A 12,744-nucleotide genomic window follows, 5' to 3' on the forward strand; every position below is an offset into this window, starting at 1 on the left:
ATTGTGAATATTATTAACTTTTTAATAGTTATAGATAAAAGAGCAGGGGGAAAACTAGGTTGATCAAATGTAAACTATTCAAGGTTCATGTAGAATCTGTTCTATTTTTAAAAGGTTACAGGAAAAAAAAAGATTCTTAGGAAACTAGAATTTTGTTAGTGTTTACCATGTCCCAGGCAATGTTCCAGGCTCATGTATAAAATATCTCACTAAATTATATGTCAATTCTTACATGAATTCTTTCATACATTAAATGTTTTTTTAAAACCATTTAAATTGATTTCCTCTGTATAGAGGTTGGAAAATGTTCAGTCACCATTCTCCTTGAAAAGAGCCTTTTGTGTACTCGTAGGTCATTAAAGTTGCTTCTCAGCCTTGCCTCTCTAGGCCACACATTTCCAGTTCCTTTAGCTCTTTGTATAGATCTTATTTTCAGATACTTTAATCATCTGTTATTTTCTTTTGTACTTTCTTCTAAAGATTTTTATTGATGAAGACCAAATTTTATATATTTTCACTATCTTAGGAAAGACATGGTCAGTAGAATGGTAAGATTACCCTCCATTCCCTACACTTTTTAGTTATCTTTCATCTTTTAGGGTTTTTTTTTTTAATTAAGTTTATTGGGGTAACATTGGTTAACACAGTTATAATTTTCAGGTGTACATTATAATTTGACATCTGTATATTCTGTTGTGTGTTTATCACTCAAAGTCCAGTTTCCTTCAGCTACCATATATTTGATCCCCTTTACCCACTTCACCCTCCCCCTGTCCTCCTATATTTGACCCCCTTTACCTCGTCTACCTCCCCTCTCCTCCCCCATCCCCTGTTTGTTGTCCTGTTCCTTTGTTGCTTTGGGGTTCATATCCCACACATAAGCAATAGCATGTGATTTTCAACTTTTTCTGTCTGGCTTATTTTGCTTAGCATGATTATCTCAAGGTCCATCATGTTGTCACAAATGGCAGTATTTCATCTTATGGCTGAGTAATGTTCCATTGTATATATGTACCACAGCTTCTTTAGCATCTTTTAGGATTTTTTTGTTTGATTTTTGGTTGTTCTGATTTACAGAAGTAGGATGATCAGCCATACATTGAACATATATGAAGTTTGCTTTTTTATTAGCGAAACAAATCCATTGCTAAAAGTATCTGATCTTTGCAACACTGTTTCTTAGATTCTTGGACAAATTACTTCTTCATATATTGGTACATTGAGAAACTTCAATAACTAAACAGAAATAGTCTTTCAACAACTATTATTTTTATTCATTCAGTAAATATTTACTGGGCATCTCTTGTGTTCCAGGTACTTTTCTATAGAAAAGTCAGGATGTGATAAATACAAGAAAAAAGGTAATGCAGGATAAGGGTAAAGAGAGAGTGACAATGAGGTCACAGTACAACTTTATAGAAGCATAGTCTTAGCTGTGCCATATTGAGGATTTTTAGCTCTGTAAATCACTGGTGTTTTTCCTACCTGCCTCTGTTTGGGATTATTCAACATGTATTTAGATAACCTTTTGTCATCTTTTTAGTGGTGCTAAGTTGGCTGCATAAAAGCACTTTGCTGCTAATTTTGACTGGTCACTTAATGCTCATTGTGTCAGGTAAATGATGCAGATGAAAACTATGTAAGAAATAATATGTGGTATCTATGATAGGCACAGGTTTCAACTGTATGTGATTTAGAGGATTCATTTTGATCTGGAATGTGATGTCATGTAAGTCTTCCAAAGGACATGCCATTACTCTTAAAACTATTAAACCTTAAGCCCTATATTTCGATGCAAATCTTAAGAGGTAGTATATAGGCTCATGCATGCCATGCTTGTTTAACCTAGTCCTACCTTACCACGAATCTTAACTTCCATTCAACCTAGGGTCCTTCATAAAGATTGAGTCTCGGATTCCATACCCACCAACCTATATCCTATACCATCTTCTCAAGAAATGTCCTACCTTTCTGTAAAAGCCTGCCTGCCTTCTTAGCTTATCCAAAATCATATTGAATGCAGAGCTCAAGATGCAGTCCTCCTTCAAACCTTTCCTGTTGACGTTATTCCACAGTGGTAGAGCCACCTTCTAAATGTCTCCTGCACTCATCGTCTGTGCAACATAATTTTTGTGTATATGCCACTTTATGTTTTTAGTTTTACCTCCCTAAGTAGTGAATGAGCTTTCTGGAGCTGTACAGTGCCTGATGTCAGTTCACAGTATGTGTAGCTAAAGGAAACTTTGTTTCTTCTACCCACAACAGGTCTGACACCAAGTGTATGGATTTTCCACACTAAGAAATTTTCCAGTTCTCTGCAAACGTTTATTCATTACTACTCAGCACAGATCCCAGAGGTGATGGGCTCAGTCACCTCCACAGGACAGTCCCCAACTTCAGATGGCACTCCCATACTTCTGACTAGCTGGCTACGCATCCGCAGTTCCCAGGACCCGCTCCTTGGGTTCAGTAATTTACCATAATTGCTCAGACCTCAGGGAAACACTTTATTTACTGTTCCAAGTTTATTATAAAGGTTCCTGAACTGTTTATTATTACACAGTTCAGGAACAGCCAAATAGAGATGCGTAGGGTAAACTATGGAGGTAAAGCTCAACGTGTTCATCAACCCAGAGGTTCTCCAAACCCTTTGTTTAGGAATTTTATGGTGGTTCCATTAGGTAGGTATGGTTAATTAAATCATTAGCCATTGGTGACTGAACTCATCCTCAGCCCGTCTACCCTACCTAAAGGATTGGAGGTTGAGGCTGAAAGTTCCAACCTTCCGATCACAGGGTCAGTTCCTGTGAAAACCAGTCTTCATCCTAGAGTCACCTCATTAGCATAAGCTTAGGTTTGGTTGAAAGGTGCTTATTATGAATAACAAAAGATACTCTTCTTCCCCCTTTTCACTCGCAAGTTCCAGGAGTTTTAGTTAGGAGCTCTGTGCCAATAACCAAGGATGAAGACCAAATATATTTTTTTTATTATATCACAATATGACAGTAGTCCAGTATTGGACATGAAAATAGGCACTAAGTTGTGCCAGTGAAACTGCGTTGCAGTCCATGAGACTGTCTTCACCCTGCAGAGGACTCTGATAACTTTTGTATATCTTTTTACATGTGTGTGGTTGATGGTTATTTATAAATAAATTGGTATCAACTTCTTGTTACATCCTTAATTCATACTTAATATTAAAAATTAGATAATAATTAAACCAGACAGGCATCATTCCTTTTGCAAAGATGCATCAAACAAAAACAATATTTACTCAGATCCCAAAACTGTTGTTAGCCTTAGAATATTACTGATTTCATAGTAAGAAAAATGTGTTGTTCTGTGGTGAATGATAGGGCTCAGATCTGGTAATGATTTTTGTATATTGTGAGGTTTGTACATTTAGTGGAACAGTCTTTTTTTCCTTGTTTCTTCTATTTTTGGCCAAACTGGCTACCTAAATGTTTATTGAATGAGTTTTTACCATGGGATCTAATCCTGCCTTTTTATTTTTAGCGTGCCAGATTTATATGTTGTTTAATAGCTAATAAATTAAGGTATATTTTGGACTTTCCTCCTGCCTTTTATAGCTGTTAGGTTACAATGAAAAAAAAACTTCAGTGTATTTGCCTTTCTACTTAAAAGACAGATGTTGGTATAATGGAGGCAAATTGTACTAAATATCCAAATTCTGATTTGTGGTAGCAAGTGAACATTTGCTGTTACTTTTAAGATGCTCGTTGGTACTTTTTAAGAAGTCCTCCCATGACTTCTAGTTTATTCACTGTGGTGCAGACATTTCTTCCTGAGCCCTGCACTTACATAATTTGGCTCATTATTTCTCAAGTGTGGATAAGGCATGCTGGTTTTGATTTAATTTTTCCCACTGAAGTTCTTTTTATTAATACACTGCCCCTTGCAGTCTAGCTTACTCTTATCTAGATGTTTCTGGGCCTGTATTTAACAAACTCTGGAGATTAAATTGAGATAGTTTAGTAGTCCACTGAAGAAACCACATGTTGCCAGTGAATATGAACTGCAAAATAATCTTCTTAATTAAATATTTTATAGGCACTGTCTTTATTTTCTGGCTCCTGTAATTCCACTTAGGAGCCCAAATTGTAAATATGTAGTTTTTTTAAAAAACCATTACTAGCTTATCACATTTTATAATGATATCTGAAATCTCCCTACTAAGTCGGTAAAGAAGGTGTGTTTTTGGTATGACGTGATAACCTAGGGTAACATTTTATAGGTACCATCATTTTTTATTTAACTTTCTCTCATAGTTGGTGTATGAATTCTTCTTAAGATTTTTGGAGAGCCCTGATTTCCAGCCTAGCATTGCAAAACGATACATTGATCAGAAATTTGTACAACAGGTAAGGAATTCTTATATCTTAAATTTTCTTATATTCATTCATTTTAGCAATGATTTATTAATGCGATTTAAGTAGTGTAGTTTTTTAAAAAGCTTTAATGGTTTATTTCAGTTTAGCGATACTTAATATTCTTGCCAGTTAGGATAAAAGAAGCTTTGAAGGGTGAGCTTCTGATGAAGTCAATCAAATTATCCTATCCAATCCTAGATTCTCAGTTATTTTATAAAGTCCAGAAAAGATGCCTTTCTGCAATATCTGAGAAAATTTGTTATGACCTTGCAGTCTTATCATAAACTTTTTTTTTTTTTTTAATTTTAAGGCTTTGAACTTCAACTTAACGTATGTTTTAAGCATTGTGACTTCGAAATGACAGAGGGGAAAGAAATGGCTCCTTGCCTGTCATCAAGTATCAATTACCTTTCCTTTTCCTTCCCCCTTTCCACCTTAAGGCATTCTAGCCACCTAATTCTATACCACAGATAAAATGAGATCTTTAAGAAGAAAAGGAGATAGGGGTTAAACACATGCGATGCTGTCCTTCTTTTTATAAATTGGTTATTAGCTGTTAATTTCTCAGAATGCGAAAGGCCTCTTTTTAACAATGTGGAATTGGCTGGCCCTAGACGAAATTGTGAAGTAGACCAAACCTTTTTAGGCCCACTTTCTCTTTTACTTATCAGTATGAATGTTCTCATTAGGAATTTAATGCTCTCTTCTGTGGTTATTTGCATTTTAAAGAAAGGTAGAAGATGGGCAAAGGGTAGTGCCAGAGCTGAGGCCAGGGTTAAAGTTAGTACAAGGACCTTCTCTACCACCACCGTGTGTCCCGTATGATAAAGATGCTACAAACATGCGTCCCACACATTTGGAGTTCATTTTTGGTCATTTGTAACTAACCTGACCTCATATAAAGTATTCTAACTAGTTGCTGTGAATGTATTTGTAAATGAAGATCATCAAGAATGTGTCTTTCAGCCATTCAGGTAAACAATGAAGAAAAAATAGGTGTGTTAGTAAAATGTACATTTCAAGTATAAGTAAAAATTAAGTGAAACTGCGTTATTTTGTAGTTGCAAATGTATATTTCTTCCTGTAGTTCTTGTGTGCTACAAAAGGAATAAAGGGGTACAGTATATTAAGGAACTCTAGTAATGCCATATTAAATTTAAGATAATAGGTTGAGAGGAACAACTGACCGCCTTAGTACTTCCTCAGCCTACAGCTGCTGGATTATTCAGTATTCAGGGTTTTGAGGGGGAACAAGAAGAAAACTGGCAGGGTGGGACCCATTTTCCACTTTCTACTTTAAATGTCTGAATTAGCTGAGAAGCCAAGGCCCAATAACTTATTTTTAGCAGTTTATATAACTGTTCACAGATCATTTCTTTGAGGTATTCTTAGTGTGTTGCTTTAATAAATAGTACGTATGGGAATTTTCAGCTTTTGTATTTTGAAATTATTTGGCTAGGTGGTACATTTTAAGACTTAGAAGTATAAGAAAAATCTAAAGCATAAATCTGGACATTTTTCAAGAGAAAAAAACAATCGCATAGCTTCAGGTTATGTTCAAATCACAGGATTTCAGAAGAAAGGGGGAAGCTGAGAATTACTGAGTGCTTTCTATGCGCCATGCACTGTCCTTGTGTAAAGAGCGAGACCATGTCCAGTTTCACATGGCACAACCAGGATTTGAACTAGACTCTGACCTCTTTAAAAAAAAAAAAAAAATCAACCTTTCTCATTTTACTAATGAATAAACGGGCTCACAGGCTGTGAATTACCCTCAAAAGCAGTTAAAGTATCAGAGCCAGAATAAGAAACATGTTTCCCGAGTACTAGTTTTGTGTGTCATTATGTTAATATTTTATATCTAAATAGACTTTTATTTAGATTAATAATATTTCAGAATAGATTTATTTAGATTTGACACTTAGCTAACAACTATTCTCTAAATATTTTTTCCCTGAGGAGGATCAACTTGTATTAATTTGAGCTGAATTTATTAGGTATAGTAACATAAATTCTCATGCTCCATGGATGGTTTTGCTGGAGCCTCATAACAAGTTCCGTAACCTCGCAAATAGGGGGATATAAATATGACTAAAGTCATCACTAATCTCAAAATATCTACTCTAGTAGAAGAGATGCACATGTAAACAGTTACATATGACTCAAGACAGAATGGAAAAAGAACTTCCATTGAGGTTCAGAGCTTGCCATCTTCACTAATTATCGGTACCAAAGTATAGAACAGAAGATTCCTTGACGATGACTTCATATGGAATTATGTTCTGTGGAGAGATTATTTTATATTTTTTCCTAAGAAACCCCATTTTTTTAAATAAAATTTTTTTTTACAGAAGAAATTCTATTTACTATTGTAAAATAGAAATTTATGCTTTTGACTTTAAATTTTTCAAAGATCTCTATCATCCTGCCTTTGCTGAAGAGTTGTGTAGAGGAACAGGAAAATGCTGATTTGGCCAGTTTGAATTGGTTTAAAATTTTTCAGTCATTTGCTAAGCTAACTTTAAATGAAAATTTGTGGTCCCATCTTTCATTTCAGTGTTAGTTCATGAATGATTTCCACTATTAGCATGTATTTTCCAATAGTTTATTAACTAAATATTAATGTTTGATCAATTGGCATCATGACTTGAATTTTTGTAGAGTAAAATCACAAAAGCAGCAGCCTTGGTTTAAATCTTTCTAGTAAATTGAATATATATGTTTGCACATGTATATTTTTAAACTTCATTTATTTAATGACTTGGAATCTACAAGCTTAAGATTTTATTATATGTAATTGTGATTTACTGTTAAAAAAAAAACATTTAAAAATTTCCCAAATTTCAACACTAAAATTATGGGCTATGTTTAGTAGTCAAGATGAGGATAGAATTTTTAAATGAGTGGAAAGGCAAAAAAAAATCCATTTTTAAAAGTGTTTATATTATTATTTGTTGTGTCATTTTTTTTATAGTAAGCAAAAAGAAATATGTCTTATGCTTTTCTTTAGCTTTACTCTTTAGCAAGATAATCAGTCTGATAAGGCAGAATCTTTAAAATGTTTTAAATGATTTCATGAGTTCTCTTAATATCAATATTAGAATAAAGTGAAGTTTTAACTCGATTATTTTTAAAAAGTAATTTCTCAGATTTTTTTTAAAGCTCCTGGAGCTTTTTGATAGTGAAGATCCCAGAGAACGTGACTTTCTGAAGACTGTTCTTCATCGAATTTATGGGAAATTTCTTGGATTAAGAGCATTCATCAGAAAACAAATTAACAACATTTTCCTCAGGTAAATTGGCCATATATTCATATATAGTGTTTTTCCCCTTCACATTTTTTTATTCTAGTTCCTTTAGGTTAATTTTTAATATCTGAAATCTATAGATTTAACTGATAGTCATTTGTAGCATATTTTGTGGACATCATTTAATTGCATCTAACTGTAGAAATTTGTAACCTGCTTTTCATCTATGTGGATAGTAGTAATGAAGAGTTTTTAAAAGTAATACAAGGATTGCTTTTTTAAGACTTATTGTGAGGAGGATTTATTTCTTTGAGCTTTTTGTTTGAAAAATTTCTGTATAAATACTATTTAAAATAATAGCTAGCTCTTGGAAGTACTTTCATTTGACTTTCTGACAGAGCTAATTAAACTTATGGACAGCCTATCTTTTGACTACTTTATAAATGATAGTCTGTTAAGTAGTTGCTTCAAATTAGGAGATTTCACTTTTAATACCTACACTTCAGGTTTGGTTTGTTTTAAGTGAAAATCTGGCAAAATAAGGCTAACATTTCCACATTGTAACAATTATAAATATCAGCTGCCTCCTCTAGAAAGAGCATTTTTCTCCAGTTCTGTGTCATCCCCTGCTAAATCTACCTTAGTCTCTGTGATACCTTTCCTGTCCTGTAGTCATTTGAGTTTGACTCCCTACTTTAAAGGTAAGCCTAATCTTAGAAAGCTAGGCAGCCTGTGCAGTTTAAGTTAATAGAAATTCTGAATAAAAGAAGCTTTATTACATATGGGTACTTTTCTCTTGGATTTTCCTATGAGTAGAGGTTTCCTATTTTGAAAAGTATTCCCTTAAGAAAACCCATCTTTCTCTTAAATTTTTAAGTAAAATAAAATATCCCAGGTGAAAATCTATTAACATATAGCAAGTTTTAGCAAAAGTATGTTTAAATAGGAAATAAAGTGTCTGGTTTAGTAGGAAATAGGCCTTTTTATGATTTCTAAGAAATAACTGATTTGGGACAAAATAGTTTCTAAAGAATTCTTAAATCATGCTTGTGTGGTTCTTACAGTTGTCTTTCAGTTTGATTTTTTTACCTTCCTGTTCAATTTAGCTTTCTCATGTTTGATTTTTTCATTACATTATCTTTATTTGAAATTTAGGTTTATATATGAAACAGAACATTTCAATGGTGTTGCTGAACTCCTTGAAATATTAGGAAGGTAGGTCAGTTTTTTTAAATTTATTTTTAAGAATTAAGTAACTTGAATGTTTTATGTATTAAAATCTGAGCTGGGGTTGCAGATTATTATTTCATATTTTAGAGTTTAATTATAGAGCACAAGACATAGTTTTTCAACTGTATTCTTATTATAGGTTTTTAGGGGGTCAGCATGTTAAAGAACTGCCATGCAAGATATCTATTTCAGTACAGGCTTCCTGCTTTTGAAGCTATGGCATGTTTTATGCCTGATTTTGCCAGACTGCTTCACAAATTTATAGGGTCTGACTGGGAAGAGATGAAATAAGCTGTAGTGAATCTTTGAAGAAATTTCAAGAATTCTTGTTCAGATGCTGATAGACCATTCCTAATCCACCTGTTCTTTTTAGAAGATTCTACAGCCTTTGATTTTAGTTTACATGAACATTTTGCCTTCCTTATTCACCACACAGCAGTATTAACTTGAGAGTTTAGACCCCTTTATTTGTATTAGAGAATGATTTTTAGTCTCCTCTATTAACATTTAGAGAATGATCATGGAGAGAACTACTTAATTTCCGATCCTTCAATAAAGGAAGAGAAACTACCCATTAACTTTGGAAAAATATTGGAATTTATTAACAGTATTGCGATATTAACTCTCCTGTAGCTTTAGGGAGGAAAAATAAAGGCAACAATGCATAAATAAAGTGATAGGCTTTTATAGAAAATGAAGATAAAAACTCCTTGCTGGGGCCATATGTAGTGCCAGGGGTGGGGTTGGGGAGTCATTTCATAAACTATGTAAATGTCTAACCATTGTACTGTCTACCTGAATCTAATATAAAATAATAATAATAAATTGCTTACTGGGACATTAACTGGCAGACCTGGTTTTCTTTTGGCATCCCTGAATGACCTTAGAGGAAATATTTTATGGTAATAGTATAAGTAGTTTGAGATGAGTAAGTAATTCAATACCAGGACTGAAGCAGAACACTGTTCTTTATGTACTCATGGATATAACAACTTTTAGAAATATAGTAACTGCTTAACCTCTCCCCTGCCTTTTTTTTTCCCTCCAGTATTATCAATGGCTTTGCATTGCCACTGAAAGCAGAACATAAACAATTTCTAATGAAGGTTCTTATTCCCATGCATACTGCAAAAGGATTAGCTTTGTTTCATGCTCAGGTAAGTTTCAGAAAAATTTCAAATGAAATGAAGACTGTTTCAGAGACTGATATAAAGGCAGAGAAATTGAGAAATACTGAGGTAGCAATTTTAAGTAATAATTGAGCAATTTTCTTTTAAGTTGCCCAGAGCAAATTTTTGTGATTTAAAAGTATTTAGTGTTGTTAAATAAGCTCAGTGGATATTAAGTGTAGATATAGGAAGGATAATATCCAAGTTCTTTTCTAGTCTAGGCCCTGACTTAATTGTGTGATGTTAAATCTCACAAATCTGCGTATAATGTTCCATTTAGCTATGATAAGCTAGTTAGAGAATGATGTTAGTCTCTTCTGTTAATATTTAGAGAATAATACATCCGCATAGGCATACATGCTGAAAAACTGTTGGCTCTAGTCTTAACTTCAATTAACTTTATATTCAGAAGTTACTACTGAAAAAAAGAACATCTGTTTTGAACTACAAGTTACTTTCAAGGTTAAAAAGTTACACAGTTGTGAGTACATTAATTTTTATATACTGAGATTAAACAAGTAAAATTTATCAAAATTGGGTAGTCATTTTTGTTAGCTAAATATAAAAATCCTGCATCACTAACTTACTTCACTTGGTAATATTTACAAACTGTCCCTTACATTTTAGCTAGCCTACTGTGTTGTACAGTTCCTGGAGAAAGATACAACGCTAACAGAACCAGTAAGTATTCTGTTCGTTTTTGTTTTGAGTCTGCATTGTAGCATTTCATTGTACCTTTCTTTATACGGTACATACTGTTAGAACTATTAAACAGTAATGTATTTTTAAAATCATTTAAATGGCTTGGCGAGATGCATCTGCATTCAAAGAACGCTGTTGGGAGGGGGTGTTCTCATGAGTTACGTGTCTTGAATAAGTTAAATATACATTAACATACAGTAGAGATGCGCGATGACAGGATCAAATGATCTTCACTGATAATCTTTTTAATCGTCATTCACCTTTTAAAATTAAAACATACTGTGGAAGTCCCAAAATTATTCCCTTGAGTTTTGTCTTTAGAAATAGGCTTTTCCCCCTTATTAATGGTTAAACCATGTAAAAGGGATCGAAAACACCTCCCTTGCCTTTGGTAATTACGGTAAAATCTTGGAATGAAGTTTTACTTTTGGAATCAGCAGAGCAATTCAGTATTTGAATTCTATTGCTTACTATTTGACTATCATGTGAAGATTCAGGGGAAAATAAAAATGTTATGAAAATTGAAAATTCAAAGACAAGAATTAAAGCATAGAAAACAAAACTTTAACCTTGGTGAACTAAATATTTTGAGAGAGGGCTTTCTAGATATCCTAAATCTAAATATTTAAACTGAGTCCTTAAAGAATAGCAAAGAGTTTAAAAGATTTAAACTGTTCCTGTACATTATGGACTTTGAGGCTATCCCTAGGGATGCTTGGAAAACTGACAGACTTAGTATTCTCCCTTTTATTTGACCTTTGTCTGTGTGAAGGAACGAAAGATATTTCTCCACTCTGATATTTTGAGTTTTTTTAGACTTGCAGTTCTTTCTGGAAACAGCTAAAAATGGTTTTTAAAAACCAGAATTGGAAGCCCAATATTTACATGAAACCATTAAATCTCTACAGTAGCTTAAAACCTAATACAGATCCATAACTTTCATTAGAATTGAGACATAGAAAACCTATAACATAAAATAAGTCATGGTTCATGCTTGGTGAATAGTAAACAGATATAATTTAAGTAAATTAATATGGGATGATAGAGGAGATGAGTGATTTAAGAGTAGATTAGAGGGACGAAGGCCGGACATCTGGCTTAGGTGAGTTAATGGAATTAGGAGCAGGATGAGGAGATAGTAAGGTAAATGTCCAAGCTGACAAAAACATTTTTCATGTCATAAAGATCTGTAGATACAAGCAATCTTGGCAGTTTCTACCTTATGCCATTCCAGCACCCAAATTATAGCCATTTTACCTGGGTCTGAGCCTTATTACTCATTTTCTAGAAACCTGGCATTCATATCAAAGCTTCCTACAAATTATAAATAAGTCAGAGCTTTGGCTAGTTTATATTTTTTATGTACCTAAATCTTAAAAATTATTTTATTTTCTAAAATGGAAATGACTTTATTGTTACTTCTGTTTATGAAAGTAATGTGTTAGTTTGGTCACACATGCAAAATCATAAAGCAAAATGTGGAACAAGTTCTTTGAAATCTTGTCTACTGGAGATAACCATGTAAGCTGGTGAATATATTTCTAGAAATTTTCTATTTATCTATGTGTGGGTTAAACAGAAGGACAGTGCTGACCAGTTTCTTTCACCTCTCAACAGAATATAGATGTCTTTCCATATAAATCTGCTTTTTTCATTGGTAGCATCAGATTCCATTACACAGATTTCTCTAACATATTTAATCAGTCCTCTACTAATGGCCACTTGAATTACTGGAGTTTTCATGAACATGTTGCTAGGTGAAGGGATGTTGGAATTGTTGGAACTGAACAGTGTTGGAATTGTTGTGTCTTATCTGTAGTATTGGTTACCAAAAAAAAAAAAAAAATCTGTATAAAACCCCTCAGAACTGTATACTAAAAAATATACATAGATATTTTACTGTACATAAACTTTTTTAAGCCAAATAATTTAAAATCATGTTGCTGGGCCAGAGTACATGAGCACTAGAATGTACATATTCTAGTTGCCTTCCAAAAAGTTTGA

At 33.3% G+C, this 12,744-nt stretch overlaps 1 protein-coding gene across 2 annotated transcripts in view; it reads left to right on the top strand.

Moving 5' to 3' along the window:
• Positions 1-12,744, top strand: part of PPP2R5A (protein phosphatase 2 regulatory subunit B'alpha) — a 63,006-nt gene that overhangs the window by 39,093 nt on the left and 11,169 nt on the right. Inside the window, exons 4-8 of one of the 2 annotated variants that reach the window (XR_001599601.2) lie at positions 4,290-4,382; positions 7,541-7,684; positions 8,795-8,854; positions 9,918-10,026; positions 10,666-10,719. Coding sequence is in view for 1 of the 2 variants with exons in the window: in XM_016166461.2 (XP_016021947.1) it covers positions 4,290-4,382; positions 7,554-7,684; positions 8,795-8,854; positions 9,918-10,026; positions 10,666-10,719 (447 nt within the window). In the remaining variant the exon portion in view is untranslated. The remainder of the gene's footprint in view (positions 1-4,289; positions 4,383-7,540; positions 7,685-8,794; positions 8,855-9,917; positions 10,027-10,665; positions 10,720-12,744) is intronic. The other variant, XM_016166461.2, reaches the window with a different exon arrangement.

The sequence above is a fragment of the Rousettus aegyptiacus genome, unplaced genomic scaffold, assembly GCF_014176215.1.
Source record: "Rousettus aegyptiacus isolate mRouAeg1 unplaced genomic scaffold, mRouAeg1.p scaffold_m13_p_17, whole genome shotgun sequence".
NCBI classification, from domain to species: Eukaryota; Metazoa; Chordata; class Mammalia; order Chiroptera; family Pteropodidae; genus Rousettus; species Rousettus aegyptiacus.